The 23,159-nt window shown below is 41.5% G+C and overlaps 1 protein-coding gene across 1 annotated transcript in view; it reads right to left on the bottom strand.

The window, feature by feature from the left end:
* Positions 1 to 23,159, bottom strand: part of CDK6 (cyclin dependent kinase 6) — a 229,979-nt gene that overhangs the window by 41,221 nt on the left and 165,599 nt on the right. The window contains exon 4 of the mRNA XM_032875145.1: positions 22,818 to 22,927. Within this exon, the coding sequence (XP_032731036.1) occupies positions 22,818 to 22,927 (110 nt within the window). The remainder of the gene's footprint in view (positions 1 to 22,817; positions 22,928 to 23,159) is intronic.

Genomic DNA, 23,159 nt, shown 5'->3' with positions numbered 1-23,159 from the left:
TTCAATAGGCATATATTGAAAAGAAAGTTCTGTGATAAAATATGTTTGAAGAGCCTTGCACTATGTATCTACTAATATCTACATTAAGAGCTCTGAGGAGTCCTGAGCAAGGAAGCTTATGTTTACCCTGGAATTTATCTTATTATTTTAGTATTATCCTACCATTTTACAGCACGCCTTATATATCACATCTTATGAATCAGTATTCTTCGAAAGAGCAGAGAGAGAGATGTCCTTTAAAGGTGTTAAAAAAAAGATTGTTAGGGTAAATAATGCACTAAATGGCAAATTATCTATAAAATCTTACTAATTTGAACTGGAAAGTAACAGTGGACAAGGACAGAAAAGATTTCCTGGTTTGGGTAGCTAATACAGGATGGTAGGGTCATCTCTACTTGGGGGGGATCCTGGGGATCTTTTGTTTCTTGGGTCCAAGAAGTCAGAAACCCCCAATTTCAGGAATATTTATATTTTTCAGCAAAGTGTAACAATCATAATGATAGCTAACATTTATTGCGGCCTATCAATATGCTACGTACTATTCTGAACACTTTACATTAAATTCTCACAATAAATTAGGAGAGAGGTTCTCTTATTATCCATTTCCACAGAAAAGGAAACTGAGGCACAGGGAGGTTAAATAACTGGCCCAAGGCTACACAGCTGGTAAGTGAAAGAACTGAGATTTCAACCCAGGCTGCCTGGCTCCAGAGGGTCAATCCATATGCTCTACTACATTTGGAATTACAGCACATATCTGCAAACTTCCATATTACACAAGTGCAATTCATATCACACTGTAATTCATCGTAACTTCCAGTTGGGTCAAAGCCTTAGGTAAGTAGCCTGTAGAACTCTACATTTACTGTTTATTCCACCGGCTTTATTGTTGTTGTGTTGCTATTCTTTTATATGTTGGTGTGTTTGTTAATTTTCTATTGCCGCTTAATATTTCTAGTTAATTAATTAGAAAATTATGTTACTTAATGTTAATTAATATAATTAATTAATATTTCTATTGCCAGAACTTCCATGGCTTAAAACAACACCCACGATTCATCACTGAGTTCTGTAGATCAAATGTTTAGGGATGGCTTGGCTCAGCTGGTTGGTTCTGTTAGGAGTCTTACAAAGCTGAAACTGAGGTGTTGGCCTGGCTATAATCCATTCAGAAGCTTCTGGGAGGACCTCGCTTCCTGTCTCATTCAGGGAATTGGCTGAATTCAGTTCCAAATAGTTGATGTACTGAGGTTCCTGCTTTTTTGCCGACTGTCTAGTGGAGGTCACTCTTAGCTCCTGGAGATCTCACTCTGGTTCTTGATGTGGCCCCTACATCGCAGAGGCAGCAACACTGGGCTCAATCCTTCTCATGCTTGGAATCTCTCTGACTTCCCCTTTTGCCCTCATCTCTTACCTCTAGCCTGAGAAAGGGCTCCTGTGATTTGATGAGGCCCACCCAGATAATCCAGAATAATCTCCCTATTTTTAGGTTCATAACCTTAATTACATCTGCCAAATTCATAGGGATTAGGGTGTAGACATATTTATGGACCACTGCAGGTACAACTTTTGGTGACTATTTCTGCACCAAGATTGCTAACAGTGGTGAATGATAATGCTACCCGATTCAAAAAACAAATGAAACAAAGGAATAATTTCACAGCTTCATGCTAAATTCCAGGTTTTACCGTTTCCAGAAACCTTTAGGTCCCGGAAATGGGGTAAAGATCAACAGCCAGTTCAGGATGGGTGGAAGGTCTCTGACATAAACTGCGTAATGAATTGCCAGAGATCAGTAGTTGGTCAAATGGCAGTGGGAAGAAATGATGGCCAGAAGCAAAGGATAACTTTCAGGGACTTAAAGAGAATATAGGGATTGCTGCAAATGTATATTCCTAGGAGTGCATCTCCACAAACTGATATAATAGTAAAAAACAAACAAACAAACAACAACAAAAAGGATTAACATGGAAGGGCAGGAGGAGGAATCTGGACCAACCCTGGCATGCCAGACAGTGACCCTTTATTTGGATCCTATGGAGGCCTTGGGGATCTTGGAAGAGTGGCAAGGGCATTTAGGAAGCTAGAATACTTTGGGTAGTGGCTTCTGCACCAGTGGGTATGGACATATGCCAATATTTTAGCAATGGGTATGCGATACAGTAATATTAACAACCCTAAGATATCCAACAATGTGACTCCCATTATACTCCTTGTAAGTTATACTGTACACTATTATTTTACTAAGCAATTCCACCAAAGCTGAACATTTTGATGGATTCCACTTTTTGTATTAATGTAGACAATCTTTAAACAGAAAAAGTCAGTGTTTAGGAAGAATGAGAATATGCCAGAAATTGTGACATCAGAAGGAACAAATCACCCACCTGAAAATTTAACCCAGTCTGCTTTTTGTATCATTTCAGCAATTTCCTTAAGTGTCAGTTCAGCTCTCTGTGTCTCCTCAAGGGGACTGTAATTTGGCCATACCATTTTACGTCTTTATAATTGTTCCTTATCCCATTCATCTCGGTTTCTATTTCATCTTTAGTTTTTCACTTTGACCTACTCTTCTCTTATTTTTTAAAGGTCTTTAGAGACCATTTCTTTCTAGTTATAGATGGGCTAAAACGAAACATAATTTTAGTCATATTTAATTAGACTTTTAAATCTGATGGTACACTCTGCCTGAAGCTTTTTCAGGGGAATTTCTGAAGTCCAATTACAGGGCTCGTCTCCTAATAAGGACTATTAATTCATAATGAAATTATTTGCTTTTAAGCTTCATCCAGATCCTGTTGTGAAAAATATGCTAACCTAACCACATTCCTATAGGGTCATTAGTATGGCCAGTACAAACAGGTGAGGTCTGTTGAAGTCAGTTCTCCTCAGAATGTGTGAAGGGTTGGGTGTTGGATCTAGACAGCTCCTCAGGGAATGCCACCAGTCCTTTCATACTGCGGTCTCCCATTTCTTTCTTTCTTTTTTTTTTTTTAAAGATTTTATTTAGCCATTTATTTGACAGACAGAGATCACAAGTAGTCAGAGAGGCAGGCAGAGAGAGAGAGAGGAGGAAGCAGGCTTCCTGCTGAGCAGAGAGCCTGATGTGGGGCTCGATCCCAGGACCCTGGGATCATGACCCGAGCCGAAGGCAGAGGCTTTAACCCACTGAGCCACCCAGGCACCCCTCCCATTTCTTGATGTGCTAATTTTGATACCTCTTTCAGTTAGCTCAAGTTTGCCCAAATTGTATTTAACAAAAAAACAATTAACTGCATCCTTGCACACAGGAACTTTTCTGTTGCCTTCATCTGTTTAAGACAACTCACCTGAGTACAAAGGTCTTGAGCACAGACTCCCTACTGCCCCAAAGCTAAAGATGTTTCTTTATTATTTTGTGCCTTTTAGTTAAATAAGAGAGAAGTCTGAGGCCAGCCTGATTTCCCTACTTTTTCGTATAGCTTTCAAATAAATGTGTTTGTTCCTTGTAGGCTTTTCTCTTTCTCCATGAAGTTCAACCATTTGCTAGATGTGTTCTGTGTGGCAGATTCCATGGGTTGCCTCCCCAGTATCCATTTTTCCCTTTTACCTTGTAAGAGAACTTGATGTTCTTCAGACCACCATCTATGTGGTCAACAGAATTCATGTCTCTGGTCTCAGTCCCTGGTTCAAGTGTAGGCATATACCAGAAGCAGTCCTAAGGATGAATTTTGGCACCTGTCTTGGGAGCCCAGGTAAAGAAGAATGTGTTCTTTGTCCGAGTGTCCTGGTGTTGCAGATGTGACACCTGGAACTGCTGTAACCACTTTGCCATGAGGGAAGAGAGTCTTCCAAGATGCCAAGACATAGCCAGGGGAATCTTAGAGAAATGGAGCTGTAGTTTCTGGATTAAGCCAATCCTGAAGCTTGCTTAGCTCTGGAATCACTGTTCATGTGAGCTAGCAAATTCCTTATTCTTTAGTCCATCCAAACTGAATTTTCTGTACTCACAGCCCTGAGCACCCCAACTACTACGCTCTCTTTTTCAATGATTTCCCCCCAAATGTTGTGAGATCTTTTAATCCACATACTCAAATCTTGTCTCTCTTCAGGAATGTGTTTCTGTAATTATGTTTCTGATTACTGCATTTCAAGGTCATCAATTTCTTAAGCCACGTTTCCATTCTTTATCCTTCCTATTTGTCATTTTCTCACCATTGCAAACTTCTTGTTCTTTTTCTAAGCATTGTGTGAGAACGTCTCAATACTGTCCTTTAAATCAATGATTCTGTGTCCCATAGTATTAATCCTACTTTTTACTCCTTCCAACCAGCTTTTCTTTATTTTTTTTTGAGAGCACAAGTTGTGTGTGGGGGGGGGGCAGAGGCAGCAGGAGACTCCTAAGCAGACTTCACCCTCAGCATGGAGCCCAACTTGGGGCTTGATACCACAACCTTGAGATCATGACCAGCCAGAAACCAAGAGTAGGACAATTAACTGACTGAGCCACTAGGACACGCCTCCCTCCAACCAGATTTTAATCACGCCTGTGTAGGGGGTTTCCTTACAACTGCACATAGCATCCACACCTCCCTTCCCATCTCAGTTTACATTTCAGAACGCTCAGCACTTGCAGCCTTTGCTTCTGTTTTAGGAGCATGTCTTCTAGTGTTCTTTTGAGTTAGTCTACTAATTTTTAGAAATTTTCTTTTGATTTTACTAATCCTTTTCAGTTTTATGTCTGTTTCTTGGGCTTCTGGGTAATGTTACGTGCCTTTATCAGCAGTATTTTTTTTCAAAAGCCACAAGGATTGTGTTCTTTTAGTTGGTGTTCTCATTCTGAGAGGGGCGATCAACCTGGACAAGTCTTGGTCAACAAAATGTAGGCATTACTTTAAACTCATTTTATAAATACGGAAATACTCTTTGAGTAGCTCTTAGATCAATTTTAACAGCTACCATGTTTCATCTAATATTGCTCTCATGGGTCTACCTCCTGAATATCCCATTCTTCTTAGCTCCCTTGCTTCCTTTTTGCACCTGTTTTTCTGGGATATATACTCATATGAAACAGATATAATGCTGATAGGAGAGGGGAGGCAAGACACTGTGGAGATCTCAACAGGAACAGTGCTTGGGAACAGACTGACCATTTTTTGAACTGGAGTCAACTTTGTATTTCTGAAACAAGGGAAGGAGGGAGGGGGGATAAAGATCTATTTTTAAGTGACCACGAACAACACTGAGTCACCAAATGGGTTTTAGATCTAGTTCTGGCTAAATGAGAATTTTTCCAAATAATTTTGATAATTATTTCAGTTTGAATTCTGGTGTTGGAGGGTTTGTCTTTTTAGTAGGAACTGAGAGAGGGGCAGCAGGTATCATTTTAAACCAAAAGCTCCTAACATGTTTAATGACTTCTCACTGAGGGCTTAGAGATGCAATACAAGAAGCTGTTAGTACGCAATCTTTAAAAAAGAGGTACCAGTTTAAAGAAAAAAAGTGCAAAATGTCCACATATTCAGTTCACTTCCAATTTTAATCAGGACCATATACTGCTAAACTGAGTGCCTTTCAAATTAACTTTACTGCATGTGGATACCTGTAGAATTCAATATATGACTGACCAGAAAAACACACAACAACTGGTATCAAAATATTAGTATGTCATATGATCATTAAATGGTGGGGCAACATAGCGCAAACACATTTGGCAGGCTCCCGATGCCTGACTTCCAAGGTTTTGGATCTTCTCCCAAGTCACGGATTGAGAATGTCCAGCGAACTCGAACTGTGCCAGTGACAGAAGAGCTAGTAGATCCAATTCAGCTCATAGTAAAATCTTATTTCTGATGAAAACCTGCCATTCTGAATTGTCCTTTGCAATACTTGAATTAGCAAATAAACGTAGCCCACGTGTCTACAGCTTTCTCTGTCCCGCCGTTCTTTCACATATTAAGATTCTGTGACATGTCGTAAGAAAACAAGACCCAGAAATAATAAACCAGTTTCCTGCTTCTATAAAAGTACACAGGCACATAGACGACACACATGTGTACACATAGGTACACCCCCCCACGGAGCTCTCAGGCCTATCCAGGAATAGATTCTAATCTCTGAAAATTTAACTTAGTCAGCAAAACTGGAACAATAAACCAGAAACTCAGTACTACCATATATTATCAGGGAGGCCATGGCAATGCCCTCTGTCTCCCATGGTTAAACTGGGGAGAAGGGAAGCCGGAGTGACTCAGGGAGAGTGGAAGGAAGAAAGAGAGAGAGGGGCAGAAGAGGAGAGAAGTCTGAAGGGAGATAAGAGGCGAAAGGGTGAAAGGAGAGAAAGAAGAAAAACTAGGACACTTCTTAAGTTTTTATAAGGAAAAATGTCCAGTGCTTCTCAGCGAAGCCAAACGCTGGGTCTTATCAGACAACGAGCTCCTCCAGTCACCAGGAGAAGGCCAGATGGGAGGCAGAAGCCCAGTGTGAAACAATGGAGCATGGGTATCAGACAGACCAGACCACCCCACAGCACTGGGCCACATGGAGTTACTGACAGATTGTCACTACACCCTATCTTTTTAGGACTAAGACAAAATGAAATCATTTGTCACATCTTACATTTGTTGTAATGTGGTGCCTTAATACTGTTCTGTGGAAAACTATCCAGGTATACAATAAAATCTCCTGAATTTATATTTATCTCAAATACCTTATCTTCTTCATAATGGTGTCTAGTCCTGTCTAGTAAATTTGCATGAACATTATAAAGCAATGAATGTAAACATTATACTTCAAAGAGATTACCAAGGGCAGATGCAACTCAGATCAGAGGTCCAAACTCAAGCTAAAGTAATTCTGCACAGGCCCAGTATTTCCATCTTGCAGGGCTGGGAGGTACCTCCTGTTCATGGGAGCCAGGGGACAACGAAGACAAGTTTGCCATGGACTGATCAGATTAGATTGGTATGCACTCTCACTGTAAAAAATAGCTATTTTCTCTGCTGATGTTTTATAATAAAAAGGGGATGGCTTCTTGTCTCACACCAAGTATTTTCATCCAAAGCAATGGTACAAAGATGTGACCAGGAAGACCTGAGCCTTTATGACCAAGGTAAGACGCAGACTGTGAGAGCGAATGCAAGTGCTTCCGAAAGAGACCCAATGAGTACACCCAGAAGGCAAAATCTGAAGCAAAGATGCCTGAGGTCTGGAGAAGAAGACTAAGAAGGGTGGGAAAGGTGAAGACAGGGCTATGTTCCAAGTCTTGCCTGGAAGGAAGATCACAGCTCAGGACACATTATACTCTAAGCCCAGGTACTCTGGAGCTCTGTAGAATAACCTTTATGCTCTCTGTGCACTGGAAAAAAAAACGAGTCTGTAGAACTGCTTGGGGCTTGAATTTTAAGATAATTTTTTTTTTTAACTGACAAAAGGAGGTTGATTCCTTCCCTATCACTACACAACTGATAAAAAGGAAACCCACAGTGAATTTTACAGTTGAAGAAGGTCTCTTATGCTTCAAGCCAAGCTTAACATAGCTTTTATGAAATTACCATATTCACTTATATTTCCCTCTTGATATTATTTTTAAATACAGATAAAGGAGACAGCCAGGGCTTACATGAGTCCTTGTCTTTTTAAATTTTTCTTTTTTTTTTTTTTTTTTAAAGATTTTATTGATTTATTTCAGAGAGAGAGACAAAGTGTACACAGAAGCACGGGGGTGGGGGGGTGGCGGTGAGGGGCAGAGGGAGAGGGAGCTGCAGACTCCCCACTGAGCAGGGATCCCGATGCAGGGCTGGATCCCACGACTCTGGGATCCTAACCTGAGCTGAAGGCAGACGCTTAACTGACTGAGCCATCTAGGTGCCCTTGTCCTGTTTTACTCTTGACAATGCTTCTTAATCTTTGAGAATCTCAATCCTATCTCTCACTTTAAAGTTAAAACAGAGTTTAATGGAAGCTCTTTGGAGGGCAGTTTGGTTTAGCTGGCAGAATTTTAAATATGCATGTTATCTGACCCTGTAATTTTGCTTCTGGAATTCACCATACAGAAATACGAAGACAAATGTTCCACAAAACAAGCACAAGGATTTTAATGCAGAATTGTTTGCAATAAGACCAAAACCAAATAGCCCCTAAATGTCCATCAATGGGAAATTATGAAATAAATGAACTGACAATTATTCAGCAGTTTAACCATGAGTTAGATCTCTATGAACTGATATAATACATTATAATAAAATAAAGCAAATAAGGCAATGTACAGAGTATGGTATATAGAGTAAGCCCACTTCTGTGAGATAAATTTATAGGTGTGCATGTGTATGTATATGTGTATGTATATATTTACCTATAAACACACACACTTTTGAATTTGCAATAAACTAGAAATCTGGAAGATGTGGAAGTATAGCCAGAGGGTTATCTTTGGGAAGTGGATTTTGGATGGGAGTACAGAAAAGATAATTCACTTTTTTTTTTTAATATTTTGTTTATTTATTTGACAGAGAGAGATACAGCGAGAGGGAACACAAGCAGAGGGACTGGGAGAGGGAGAAGCAGGCTCCCCGCTGAGCAGAGAGCCCGATGCGGGGCTCGATCCCAGGACCCTGGGATCATGACCTGAGCCGAAGGCAGACGCTCAAAGACTGAGCCACCCAGGTGCCCCAATAATATTCATTTTATAGTTCTGTGCCATTTGGCATTTTTTTCGCAACCAGACTCTTCTACCTTGTGGCTAAAAGTTTTTCTTAAAAAAAAAAAAAAAAAAAAAAAAAGAAGCTAATTGGTGTCTAAATCTCATTTGTTCCTGCCCTTAGCAATCCTCAATTCCACAAGTGGCATGTGGAGAGATCACAGTGCGGTCGAGGCTCCAGGGGCAAGCAATTCTAGAAGAGGACGTGGTGGGGAGGATATGGGAGTCTCACAAACCCTCTTGAAGGTTGGTGTTCAAGTGCCACCAATTCGGGGACAAAGGCCAAGCAGCTGCTCTACACCAATGCTCTCAGTTCTATATACAAGGACCCCAACTGTTACAGCCTTTGCCAAACTAGAAAAGATGTAGGAGAGAGAATGAGGAACCTCACTGAGGTCCGGCGAGCCTTGGATAGAAGGGCGCTGACTCACTTTCCTCCCCTTTCCAATAAATAGCAGTCTGGTTTTTCTTTCTTTTCCTTCTGTTTGATGGTTTAGACCTGTGCAGTCTAGTCCTATCCACAAGGCTACTGAGCATTTGAATTTGGTGAGTCTGAACTGACATGGGCTGTTAAGTGCAAACACACAGGGGCTCTGAAGACTGATTATGAAGAATGTAAAATATCTTATTCACATTTTTAAATATTCATTACACGTTGAAGTAATATTTTGGATATACTGTATTAAATAAAATATATGATTAAACCTAATTTTACCTGTTTCTTGTCACCTTTTTAAAGGGGGCTACTAGAAAATTCTAAGTTACACTGTGGCTCATGTTCTATTTCTTCCTTTCTTTTTGAAAGATTATTTATTTATTTATTTGAGAGAGAGAGAGAGAGAGAATAAAAGAGAGAGCATGAGAGGAGAGATGTCAGTGGGAGAAGTAGACTCCCTGCCCAGTAGGGAGTCTGATGTGGGAATCGATCCTGAGACTCCAGGATCATCACCTGAGCCAAAGGCAGTCGCTTAACCAACTGAGCCACCCGGGCATCCTCATGTTATATTTCTATTGGACAGAGCTGCTTTAGACCTTCTTGGATGGAATATCTATATATTTAAATGTTTATAAAAGGGAACAGCAGGGTGGAGAGGCAGGCATGAATGAACACACACCCACACACACCCTGACTGTTATAATGCTACTCTCTATGATCTTGATGCCTCTCTAATTTTTAGTGTTGCTTACTATAGTTCAGGGTACCTGTTACAGGTCTGAGTTGTGTTATAGCTGGTACATAGGTACCTATTATATATACCTGTTATAGCTCTGAGTTCACGTTCTGCCAAGGAGCAGATGTGGAGATCCTGGGACAAATCACTTGGGGAGATTTAAACTAAATAATGCATGTCAAGTGTTCAGGACCATATACAAGGATATGTAATAACCTCTGTCTGTCGACAAGCGTTAGCTGTATTAGACATGGGGGAGAGTTCCAGAAATCACCAAATCATGCCTCTACCAGAAGCAAACAATACCAGAGTTAGAATGAATCTTGGACAGTAGCCACTGGTGTGTGTTAAAACTCTTACAAATCTCAGCAGCCCGATATATAAAAAAGAGGAAATCAAGTTGCTTTGAATGAAACTGAGTGGCAGCAAGAAAGGATGGTAACTCCTGAACTCTCTGGGTGTGGGAGGTCTGAAGGCCACGGATGTGCTATCTTAACCTGGCCTCTCCCTTTTCTGGATAAAGACACGAAGCTCCAGGTTGATGACTTGCCTTCAGCCACAGAGCTGGTGAGGAGGCAGGGCTGAAGCAGAGCCAAGCAGCGGATTGCTAAGAAAGAACACTGTGCTGCATCACATGGTTCCTGCCCCCAGGGTGGGCAACCTGCACGCACAGGAAGTGGCTGAGGAAAGCGCCACAAGACAGGGGCAGCCGGAATGCTGAGGGGCTATGGAGGTGTGGGGGAGGGTGGCAGGTCTCTCTCTGAGGAACCAGCTTCAAGGTGCAGCTCTAGAAAAAGAGGGCAGGTGGGCCCCCAGGTCAAGAGAAGTGTGTGGGTTCTATGGGAGAAAACCCCCTGAGGCAAATTTTGGGGTCCAAAAGTAGGTCATTTTCATGAACATACAGTTACATCTTGGAGCAGAATATATGCTGAGACCAGAAGAGAGATGGGGCTTCTTTAAAAGGTCCTGAGAGCCAAGGATCCTATACCAGCTTTCACAAGTTTTTGCAAAGGGGTGACAACAGGAAGATGAACTTATGCTAAATCCATGAACAGGCAGGAGGCAGGAAAGCAGGCTGCTGCGTTACCGCTGTAGGCTGACTGTCAAGGACCAAACTGAGGTGACAAAAGTCCAGGTCTGAGGGATCCTGTAGAGACAGGGTCTACAGGACTTGGATGTATGAGAAGGATAAGGAGGGTCCCAAGTGACTTTAGGGACCTAGCTGGGTAACTGGGGGAATGTGGGTTCCATTAACGGGGAAAGAGATGGTGAGAGGAATTGCTGGTTTGGGGGTCTGATGAAGGTGGGGTGTCTGTGAGATGGTTGGTGGAATGTCATTCCCTCAGAGAACTGAAACGGGGCTCTGGAGCCCATCTGCATCTGATCTAGACAGAAAGTCTTTGGGAACGTCTAGGTTTGGGAGAGAAAGAAGAAGAGCCGGTAACAGAGATAAAGGCAGTGTGCTCTTCACCGACAGCAAGGGCAGGGAGGGTGTAATGGAACCGGTGGTCACGAGATTCAGATACCAAAGACACTGAGCAAGAGGAAAACGGGGAAATGGTCCTTATCTGCTCAGAAGGCAGCAGATGGAGTGCCAGGAGGATGGCGCGGTCAAATACGCCTGTGTTCAGAGCCTCTCCTCATCACTCATTAGCTGTGGTACTCTGTACTACTTAACCTTTTCAGACCTCAGTTTTCTTACCTGTAAAATGGGGGACAACAGTATCCCTTAAGGTTATTCTGAGATTTAAGTGAAATTATATATATATGCATATATATATAATTTTAAAAATTTATTTATTTACTTAACAGAGAGAGACACAGCAAGAGAGAGGGGGAACAGAAGCAGGGGGAGTGGGAGAGGAAGAAGCAGGCTTCCTGCTGAGCAGAAAGCCCTATGTGGGGCTCAATCCCAGGACCCTAGGATCACGACCTGAGTTGAAGGCAGACGCTTAAAAACTGAGCCACCCAGGTGCCCTGAAATTATGTATTTTAAGACACTCAACATAGCTCACAGCAAGTGCCTGGTAAATATTATCGGTCATTTTTATCAATGGAAGGATTTAAGGAATGGCACATGGTGAAGAAGTGGAGGCTGTGTGTAGAGACCCTGTTATTTTTAGAAGTTTGGTCATGAAGGGAAGGAGAAAGACTGAGGGCATAAAAGGGGGAGTGAGGTCTTTTCTAGGCTGGAGTCATGAAAGCCAGTGGACAGGGAGATTCTGAAATGGCAAATCAGAAGGCGGTAACACATGGTGGGGGAGTACAGAAGCAGGTGCATCAAGAACACAAGTCAAAGGACTTGTCTTTAAGGGGGAGAATGCAGCCTTCTTTGAAAAGGGAGAGAAAGGGGAGAGAAAGGGGGTTCCTGGATGGTTCCTGTCAAGCACCCAGCTCTTGATTTCTGCTCAGGTCACCATCTCAGGGTCTTGAGCCCGGATTCTCTCTCTTGCCCTCCCTCCCCTCCCTCACTTGTGCTCTCTCTCTCTCTAAAATAAATAAATCTTAAAAAAAAAAAAAAAGAAAGAAAGTGGAGAGAAGGAAGAGAGAGGGTGAGATAAGGAGAGATTTCTGAGCTGAACAAAGGCACAGAGGAACTCACTTTGGATAGCTTCACTCAACTCAATCAAGTGGAGATGTGGTTGAATGTTGGGTTGGGAGAATGGGAACAGACTGGGCTTAAGGACTGTGGGGGATAAAAGGGGAAGGAACTATGCATGGGACCAGGTCTGAGACCAAGGGAGAGAGAACCCAGAGGAGAGGACAGGAACCCAAACGGCAAGTGTCGAAAAACTTGTGGGCTCCTGTTGCCCTTACTTCTGTCTGTGAGTGGAGCTTTATTTTTAATGGTGAAACACTTGCGAAACGATGAGCCCTAAGGTGCAGTGAGTGCCCCTGAGGAGTGAGCAGAGGACACAAGTCCATCAGAAGGTCCGAAGTGCTTCAACACAGGCTAGGGGATAGGGAGACGGTAAGCTGAATGATGCAGCAAAGCCAGTCAGCACCCCCAATCTGCTATTTCCTCCTCCGTGCAAAGCACTTCCATCAACAACAGTTCTTCTTACTCTGGAGTAGCTTTAAGAAAGTGGCTATGGTTACACAAAAGCTCTATGTTTCAAAAAACAAACAAACAAACAAACAAAAACAAAAAAACACACAAAAAAACAAACCAAAATCACTGGTTCTCTATGTGACAGGTGATGTAATGAAGAAGAGGAGACAGAAGGGGGAGAGGATGGCAAAAAGGAGCTGGGAAGCTTTGCCAGAACAGTGCCCTCAGCACCAGATGGCCAAGAAAATCCCAAGAAAATTCTCAGGGGAATAGAACATTGACAGAAAAGGGCCTGAAGGAGACTGCGAGGAAAAGTTCAGTGAAGGGGGGCAACCTGTGGCTCAGAACAGGGATTCCAAAGGACAGAGTGGAAAGGACTAACAGAAGTTGGGGGAGCCAGAGAGGGAGAAGGAGGTTGCTCAGAATAGGGATAAGACCATGGGGAGAAGTCACAGACCAGTAACTGTCAGTAAAAGGGAAGCGAAGACTTGGGTAGCTGGAGGGAAGAACATGATGGCAGAACTGGCAGGAAGGGTCCTATTAAGATAAAATCTAGTTTGCAGAGAAGACCACAAAACAGGCAGCCCCAGGGTGCTAGACTGGAGTGGCCCTGGGTTGGGATGCTGGAGTCCCGCAGAGCTGCCCTGACAGGCAAGGGCCACGCCTGACGCCGGCTTCTCAGTACACATCACAAAAACAAAGGTATTTTTCAAATTCCTGTTAAAGTAAGATACGTATTAAGAATAAGAGAGGGGCGCCTGGGTGGCTCAGTGGGTTAAAGCCTCTGCCTTCGGCTCAGGTGATGATCCCAGGGTCCTGGGATCGAGCACCACATCCGCTCTCGGCTCAGCGGTGAGCCTGCTTCCCCCTGTCTCTGTGCCTATTTGTGATCTCTCTCTCTCTCAAATAAATAAATAAAATCTTAAAAAAAAAAAAAGAATAAGAGAAATAATGGGACAACTGGGTGGCTCAGTTGGTTAAGCATATGCCTTCTTTTGGGGTCAGGATCTCAGGGTCCTAGGGATCAACTCCCACATGGGGCTCCTTGCTTGGTGGGGAGCCTGCTTCTTCCTCTACCTGTGGCTCCCCTTGCTTCTCTCTCTCTATCTCTCTGACAAATAAATAAATAAATAAATAAATCTTTTAAAATATTAAAAAAAAAAGAAAGGATAAGAGAAATCAACATTGATTACCTTAAAAAGCACTCATTCATTCTTAGAACTACCCTCATGCATTATTCAACCAAGATCAGTTCTTTTCCTAAGTACCATCTTGGGTATTTCCTTACTCAAGATAATGCTTCTTTAAAGCTATTCCTATTTGGTTGGTTCTTTTTTTTTTTTTTTTTTTTAAGATTTTATTTATTTATTTGACAGAGATCACAAGTAGTCAGGGAGGCAGACAGAGAGAGAGAGGAGGAAGCAGGCTCCCTGTGGAGCAGAGAGCTCGATGCAGGGCTTGATCCCAGGACCCTGAGATCATGACCTGAGCTGAAGGCAGAGGCGTTAACCCACTGAGCCACCCAGGCGCCCCTGGTTGGTTCTTTAAAGAAAAAAAGGAAAAAAAAAAAAAAAAAGGCCTAGGAAAGCATCCAAGAAGAGATAAGAAATCTCAAGGCCCAGCGAAGTGCCCTGGTTTCCATACATGTGTTCTGACTAACCTGTGGTGACGGGTTTCCACTCACAGGCTAGGGCCTGGGTGCCTTGGTGTTCAGGTCAGTCTGTTAAAGACCTCATTTTACTGATGTCATTTTAGAGAGCACTCAAAGAAGGGGAAACACCAACACAATAACCAACGGGAAAATTGGCAAGATGCTCAGTGACATTTTAAAGACAGTTGTTCACAGACCATTTAGCCACAAAGGATGGTTTCACTGTCAGTTTCTCAGCTACTGGGTGTTTAATTCATAGAAATCAATGACGCCAAGCCGAGAGAGGCCACCATACATGGGATAATATAACCATGAAGCCTGGTTTGTTTCCTTCCAACAGTGACCGTTATTTATTATATGGTTCCTGGTGGTATTTGGCATTTCTTAGCTAGGGATCAGTAGAGCAGGCAACTCAGAACTTCTAAGAATTACTATCTGCTTACCACAATCTCCATATTCAAAGAACTAGTTTGAGAATTAGTTTTTTTTTTTCAAAGAATTAGCATGTTTTAATTTTTAAATGTGCATTTTCTTTTTTTGAGTTTGCTATAACCTGGAAAACCCCATCATTTTCAAACCACTAACAAGAAGTCCGAGCAGGAGCACAAGATAACCTGGATAGCTAGCAACTGTGAACTTAATTTGCTATGAAGTTAAAACCAATCTATCCTACCCATCCCTCCATCCCTCCATCCCTCCCTCCTATCCCATTGCATGTCATCCTTACCCTGACTAGTGTTTTTTGGTATTAAAATGTAACTCAGTGTGGAGTTCAGACGGACCACCCATAGGCAAAGAGGTAATGGACGAAAATAAAAGACTTTGACTCTTACTCATTTCATAGCTGCTGCACTAAGTCATTGGTGGCAATCACTAAGCCCAGATGATAGAGACAGAGAGTATTCAAACTCCCTGGCAACCTTTAATATCACAGAGCATCAGTCAACCTTTCTAATATAGGAAAAACTGGAAATCAAAACTATTAAGCATATGGTTTGCTTCTTGACCTTTCTAAAATGTCACGGCTGCCACACTGCAATAACGCAGAAAACACTGCAGATAAAAATATGACCTAGCAGGTAAAACAGCAGCAAGATCAGAAACATGACAGAGGGGGGAAAAAACAAAGCATACAGAGTCAGGCAACCCTGAGTTCAAATTTGGCTCTGGTATTTAAGAGCCGTGTGCCCATGGTCAAGTTATCTACTCTCCTTGCCGAAGACTTTCGTTCGTCATCTGGAAACTCTGGAGGATAGTCCTCAGAATTTGGGTTTACTGAGGTAATAACACATGTGAAGGGCCTGGCCCTGGGTCTGCCATATGACAGACAAGTGTTACCTCCCTTTGTTTCTTATTTTTCTCCCCAGGTTATGGAGAATGGTGAGCCTTAACTAATGCAGAAATGATCATTCCTTAACAATTTTACATAAACAACTAGGATGTGACCTCTAAGGAAGGTTAATACTGACTTCTGGCCTTCCACTGAGAAACCGCTTTCCCTCTCTGGAAACAGTATTCTCCTTATACCTATTCACAGAACCGTTTGCTTCTTCACAGGACTTACCCTGGCTGAGGTTAACCAACTAAATTGTGCATGCAATGCCTCTCTTCCCCACTAGGATTTAATTTCTTCTCTAGAAATGGGTCTTGCATATAGTGGCCACGAGTAAGTTATTTGTAGACTAAATGAAACACCTGTTATAAGGTTTCCAGCATGTGACATTTACCACTGGTGGTATGTGAGAAAGATGATTTTAGGGCTTGAACATGGACTAAGTTTCTCAAGAATTTTAATGGTTATGTATTTATTTGAGTGTGTACTAGACAATTAACTGGCTCATCAAATCTGCGATTTTATATATTTTTGCTTTGGATGAGACTAAAAAAAAGTAACTTGTCTAGAAAATATAAAAAGGAACCAAATGGGGCTGAAGAATACAATAACCAAAATGAAAAATACATTAGAGGGCATCAACAGCAGCTTTGAGGGTACAGAAGAATCTATCAGTGATAACGACAAGGTAAGTGGAAATTACCCAATTGGAATAGCAAAAAGAAAGAGGAATGAAAAAAATCAAGATAGTTTAAGGGACCTCTGGGGCACCATTAGTATACTAACATTCATATTATGGGGCTCCTAAAAAAAGAAAAGAGACAGAAGAGGACAAAAAACCTATTTGAAAAAATAATGGCTAAAAACTTCCCCAACCTGATGAAGGAAAAGACATGCAACTCCAGGAAGCACACAGAGAGCCCCAAATAAGAGGAACTCAAAGAGATCCACACCAAGACACATTATATTCAATGTGTCAACAGTTAAAGAGAGAATCTTAAAAGCAACAAGAGAGAAACAACTAGATATGGACATGGGAACCCCCATAAGACCATGAGCTGATTTTTCAGCAGAAACTTTATAGGCCAGAAGAAAGTGGCAGAATATATTGAGAGTGCTAAAAGGGAAATATTTACAACCAAGACTATTCTACCCAGCAAGATTATTATTCAGTATAGAAGGAGAGATAAAGAGTTTCGCAGATAAGCAAAAGCTAAAGGAGTTTATCAACACCAAATTAGCCTTAAAAAAATGTTAAAGAGATTTCTTTAAGCGGAAAACAAAATGGCTAAGTAGTAAAATCATCTAGAGCTACAAATAATCAGGCAAGGAATACAAAAAATAATATGTAGAATATAATGTCAAAAACATAAAACATGGATGGGAGGGATTAAAAATGTAGTGCTTTTAGAATGTGCTTGAACTTCAGCAACTGTCAACTTAAAATAGACTCCTATAATATATAGGATAGGATCTTGTATATGAACCTCATGGTAACCACAAACCAAATAGTTCTGATAGATACACAAAACATAAGGAGAAAGAAATAAAAACATAACATTAAGGAAAGTCACCAGGTCACAAGGGAAGAGAACAAAAGAAGGAACCAGAACTATAAAAACAATCAACAAAATGGCAGTAAGTACATATCTACCAACAATTTACTTTAAAAAGTAAATGGACTAAATGCTCCAATCAAAAGACACAGAGTGGATTGAATGGATGGTTGAATGGATAAAAAAAAACAAGACCTATTTATATGTTGCCTACAAGAGACTCACTTCAGATCTAAAGACATGCACATGCTGAAAATGAAGGGATGGAAAAAGATATTCCATGCAAGTGGAAATGAAAAGAAAGCTAAAGTAGCAATATTCACATCACACAGAACAGATTTTAAAACAAAGACTGTAGGGGCACCTGGGTAGCTCAGTCAGTTAAATGTCTGCCTTCTTTGGCTCAGGTCATAATTTCTGATCCTGGGATGGAGCCCTGCATCAGGCTGCTTCTTTCCGTAGGAAGCCTGCTTCTCTCCCACCTCTGCCCCTCCCTCTGCTTCTGCCCCCGCCAATAAATAAATAAATAAATAAATAAATAAAAATCTTTTTTTAAAAAGCAAAGTTTAATAAGAGACAAAAACATTATATATTCCTAAAGGGATCAATCCAACAAGAAGATAAATATCTACGTACCCAACATGGGGCTCCTAAACATATAAAGCAAATATTAGCAAACATAAAGGGAGAAACTGACAGTAATACAGTAACGGCAGGGGACTTTAACACTCCACTTACACCAATGGACAGATCATTTAGACAGAAATATCAGTAAGGAAACACTGGCCTAAATGACCCATTAGACCAGATGAACTTCATAGATATTGATAGGATTTAACATCCCAAGGCAGAAGAGTACACATTCTTTTCAAGTCCACATGGAACATTTTCCAGGCTAGATCATACATTAAGCCACAAACCAAGTCTTAATAAATTTAAGGATTAAAAGCATATAAAAACATCTTTCAAACCCCAATGGTATGAAACTATAAATCAATCACAAGAAGAAAACTGGAAGAAACACAAACACATGGAGGCTAAACAAGCTATTGAACAACCCACAGGTCAATGGAAAAAATCGAAGAGGAAATCAAAATATGCCTTGAGACAAATGAAAGGTAAACACAATAGTCCAAAATCTAAAGGACACAGCAAAAGCAGTTCTATGACAGAATTTTAGAGTGAGACAGGTCTACCACAAGAAGCAAGCATCTACCCTCACCCTTAAAGGAATAGGAAAAAAACAAAGTCCAAAGTTAGTGGAAGGAAGATAATAATAAAGATGAGAGCAGAAATAAATGAAATACAGCCAAATCTAAGGTATTGTGGGCATGTTTCAAGACCACTCTAATAAAGTGAGTTTCAATAAAGTGAATCAAATGAATTTTTTTGGTTTCCTAGGGCATATAAAAATCATGTTTTTATATACGCTGTTGTCCATTAAGTGTGTAATAGCATTATGTCTTAAAAAAAACCCCAATGTATGTACCTTAATTAAAAATACTTTATTGCTGGGGGGCACCTGGGTGGCTCAGTGGGTTAAAGCCTCTGCCTTCGGCTCAGGTCGTGATCTCAGGGTCCTGGGATCGAGCCCCGCATCGAGCTCTCTGCTCAGCAGGGGGCCTGCTTCCTCCTCTCTCTCTGCCTGCCTCTCTGACTACTTGTGATCTCTCTGTCTCTGTCAAATAAATAAATAAAATCTTTAAAAAAATACTTTATTGCTAAAAAATGCTGACCATTGTGAATTTGTGAGTTATAATCACTGGTCATAGATCACCATAACAAACATAATAATGAACAAGTCTGAAATATTGCAAGAATTACCAAAGTGTGACAGACACACGAAGTCATTAGCAAATGCTGTTGGAAAAATGTTGCGGACAGACTTGCTTGAGTCAGAATTACCACAAACCTTAATTTGTAAAAAAATGCAGTGTCTGCAAAGCACAATAAAATGAGGTATGGCTGTAGTTAGTAATATATAACAAGTTTGAATGGTGACAAATAGTAGCTAGATTTAACGTGGTGACTGATTTGTAATACACATGAATGTTCAATCATTAGATTGTACACCTGAAACTAACATATTATTGTATGTCAATTACACTTCAATTAAAAAAAGTAAATTGTTTAGGGTAAACAATTATGTAACTATAGTTATTTTAAGAATATGGCAAAAACCATGAAGGTATTAAGAAAGATGACAACATGTGGGAGAACTACCATAGTAACAGGCGGGAACCCAGAGTGGACACATGCCACGATTCTTTGATTTAGGGTTATAGCCTAAGGTAATGAGGGAGACTGCTTTCAGAATCTCTAGCTTGCAAATTCTCCACTGGACATTGCAATAGGTGTGTCAGCACTGACTCAGGAGTCAAGCTAGAGTCTGGTCAAGCTGGCGGTTGGACCCCCAGAACTCATCTGGCATGAGTAAGCAGCATGCACATTCAGATATCTTGGTGTAATCATAAGAAATACCAAACATGAACAGAGCAGGAACAAGGGTCAGATCCCATGGCCAGATTCAAGGTGAAAGCCAAACCAGCAGGAACTACCTAAGAGAGAGGGCACCTAGCCCAGGAACTATGTGTGGTAGGTCTGGATTCACTCTCCTTCAGCCATATAGGCATGTGGGCCTGGATTCTGATACTGCTTCCACCTTCAGGCAATTAATTCTCAATTTAGTACCTCTACACAAGGCTCCAAGAGAGAGGATAGCTTTCTTTTGTGCACATCTAAAGAGCCAATGGGTCTCTACCTACCATCTCCCTTTCTAAGCAAACTGAAGCCAGCTGTTGCTGCCATCATGAAAGGAGCCTTTCTCTGAGCCTCCAACATTAAGTTCCCCCTTCTGGTGCTGGGGTGAAGGGAAGGGTATCCCTGTCATCCTGGATTGGAACAGAGAATGAATTTTCCCATAGAAAAAAATGTCATATGGAGAAGATAGGTTTTGATGGATTAGCACAAATAGCATTTCATATATATTCCAGGTTATAGAGAATTCTGCAAGCTAGATGGGGCCACTTCAGTGGGAAAAGTTTTAATGCTATAAAATGAAAACTCAGGTTGTAATTGTTCTGTAAGTAGTGACCAGCTATACTTAGAAATACTGCAAATTCCTTACTAGTGAATGCTTAATACTACGTATCTTAAATTTTACTTTTAACATCTTTCAGGAGAATACTGGTTGTCTCATCAAGAGTGGCTGTGTTCAAGTCTTATCCTATTGAAAAATAACGGACCACTCTCCTCCCATTACAAAAGAAGGGCTCAATCTTTGTATTTGAGGACAATTCTAGACATATAAATGTAATTCTAATAGACATTTCTCTCATCAGCTCTCAGCTAAATGAACTTATTTATGGGATGAACTAGAATGACTATCCTCTGACTTCCACCCTGCTTATTTCCTGTTCTGACCATATTCCTTAAATTTTTTTTAAAGGTTTTATTTATTTACTTATTTGAGAGAGAGAGCACACGCGGGTGCATGCCCTCGAGCAGGCAAGTGGTGGGGAGCAGAGGGAGAGGGATAAGCAGACTCCCAGCCAAGCGGGGAGCCGGCCGCGGAGCTTGAAGTCATGACCTGAGTCCAAATTAAGAGTCGGACGCTCAACTGACCAAGCCGCCCAGGCACCCCTGACCATAATCCTATAAACTCATGTTTTCTACACTTGTCTGATGAAAAGAATTACATGACGTGCTTTTTAAAAGCAAGAATGCCTGGCTCCATCCCAGTAATGAATCAGAATCTCTAAGGGAGAGGTCTGGAGTTGCACATTCGAAGTCTGCTCATCTCTGGTGATCCTGTCATCCAACCCAGTGGTTCTTGCCCTGGAGGGTGAATTAGCATCACCTTAAGGGCTTGTTCAAACACAGGTTGCTGAGCTCCAGCCCAAGAAGTTCTGATGAGGTGGGTGGGCTGGGGGAGGTGGGAATTTGATTTCTACCAAGGTCTTTAGAGATGCTCCAAACCACTTGTTTGGCAAACACTAAAGCTGAAATCAACATTTTTTCCCTCCCTTCTTGGTACAGAAACAACACTGGGTTAAAACGCACAAGCTTCATTTGGGGCAATACCCCTGCTTTTTAGCTGCTTGATGTTGGACAAATAAATCTGTCCCTGCACCTCTGCTATCTTCCACGGTGAGGCATAAAAAGTAACAGAAGTGAAGAGGTTTGGTACTGTACTTGGCACAGAGTAGGCCAGAAACAAACATCTATGTACTCTGATTTCTTGGGCATGATCCCCTCCTGTGAGCTGCATTTACAAAAATGCTGAGTTCTAAAAATAGGTCCCAAAATTTATGACATGCACCAAACTTCATTTGGTTAAAACAAAGCACAGACAGACAGGCGAGTAATGGCCGACCAGTTCTTTTCCTTGTGAGCTACCATGTAACTAACATTTTGAATGTAACATGTACAAAAGGAATATACTCAGCTTTCCAGCTCCCATTTCCCATGGAAACAAAAATAGAAAACAAGGAGCTAATAGATTACGATTAGGTTCTCTGCTTCATTTTTGATTTGCTGAATTTAGTACCCATGTAAGGATTATTTTCTGGGCAGGTCTTTATTATATTGTTTGCCTATTTCTTGTGACCTAAAAATCAAACAAATGAATCACAGGTTCTCAGAGTCAGAGGTTCCTGGAGGTCCTCTAGCCCACCCACCTACCCTATTAATGCCACTGAGACACCTCCCATGTGTGGTAGTCCAATTTCTTCTTGGGACACCCAGTGAGAATGCAATATTTTCACAAACCCCTATCTTCTCTTCAGATAACAGTCCAATGTTAGATTTTTCCCTCGTCTGAGCAAAAACCTTTACTTCTGTCATTTCTCTATCCCTGGTCCCGGTTTTGCTCTGTTGTGCCTGAGTATGTCTAATCTCTCCTCATTCCGACAGCATTTTCAGTATTCTGAAGTAGTGCTAACATCTTCCTTGCCTTGTCCTTTTCATCCTGAACATTCTGTGTAAGCCACTACTCTCACCATCAAAATTTCCATACACGTAATAGCCCTGGTCCTTCTCCTGTGGACAAGGTCCACCTTGAGGATATTTCTAGATCCTATCATCAGCAACAAACGTAAGTTGTAAGAACAATGGCATGTTTCTTTCCAAACAGAGTTTTCAAGAGCTGGAAGCTAGAGTCCTACAAAAGTCTCAGTCCTACACTGTTCAGGACTGAGAAAGCATTTCCAGGACAGGCTTGGACGTGGCAGCCCAAAGCAGGGGGATCAAAATATCTGTGTATCTGTATATATCATGACTTTACTTGCAAAAGAAATGCTATGCTGACACTTAAATTATCGAAGACCCAAAAAGTCTTTCCAAGGAAGACAGAAGAAAACGAAAGGAATTTCTTACTTTCTACGAAACATTTCTGCAAATATGCAGCCAACACTCCAGAGGTCCACGGGGGTGGCGTAGCTGGACTGAAGCAGGACTTCTGGAGCTCTGTACCACAGCGTGACGACCTGCAAAGGCAAATGGATTGGAGTGTTACTGAGGGAGACAGCTGGTTGCTTCAACTTCTCATCTCAGCCGGTTTAATGCCAGCTCAGCAAGGTGGCTGGCATCATATGGGGACACTGAGATAGAAGCCGTTAAGTAACTCAGATTCATTGCTGACAGGCCAGGAAATGACATCATCCCCACAACCTGGGTTCCCAGCTCAGACTCTGTTTCTTACGAGGATGGTCAAACAAC

Source organism: Lontra canadensis, unplaced genomic scaffold (genome assembly GCF_010015895.1).
Source record: "Lontra canadensis isolate GAN:19392208 unplaced genomic scaffold, GSC_riverotter_1.0 scaffold2, whole genome shotgun sequence".
In the NCBI taxonomy this organism is placed as follows: Eukaryota; Metazoa; Chordata; class Mammalia; order Carnivora; family Mustelidae; genus Lontra; species Lontra canadensis.
Note: the sequence above shows the minus strand (reverse complement) of the source record. Positions and strands in the feature narration are given on the sequence as shown.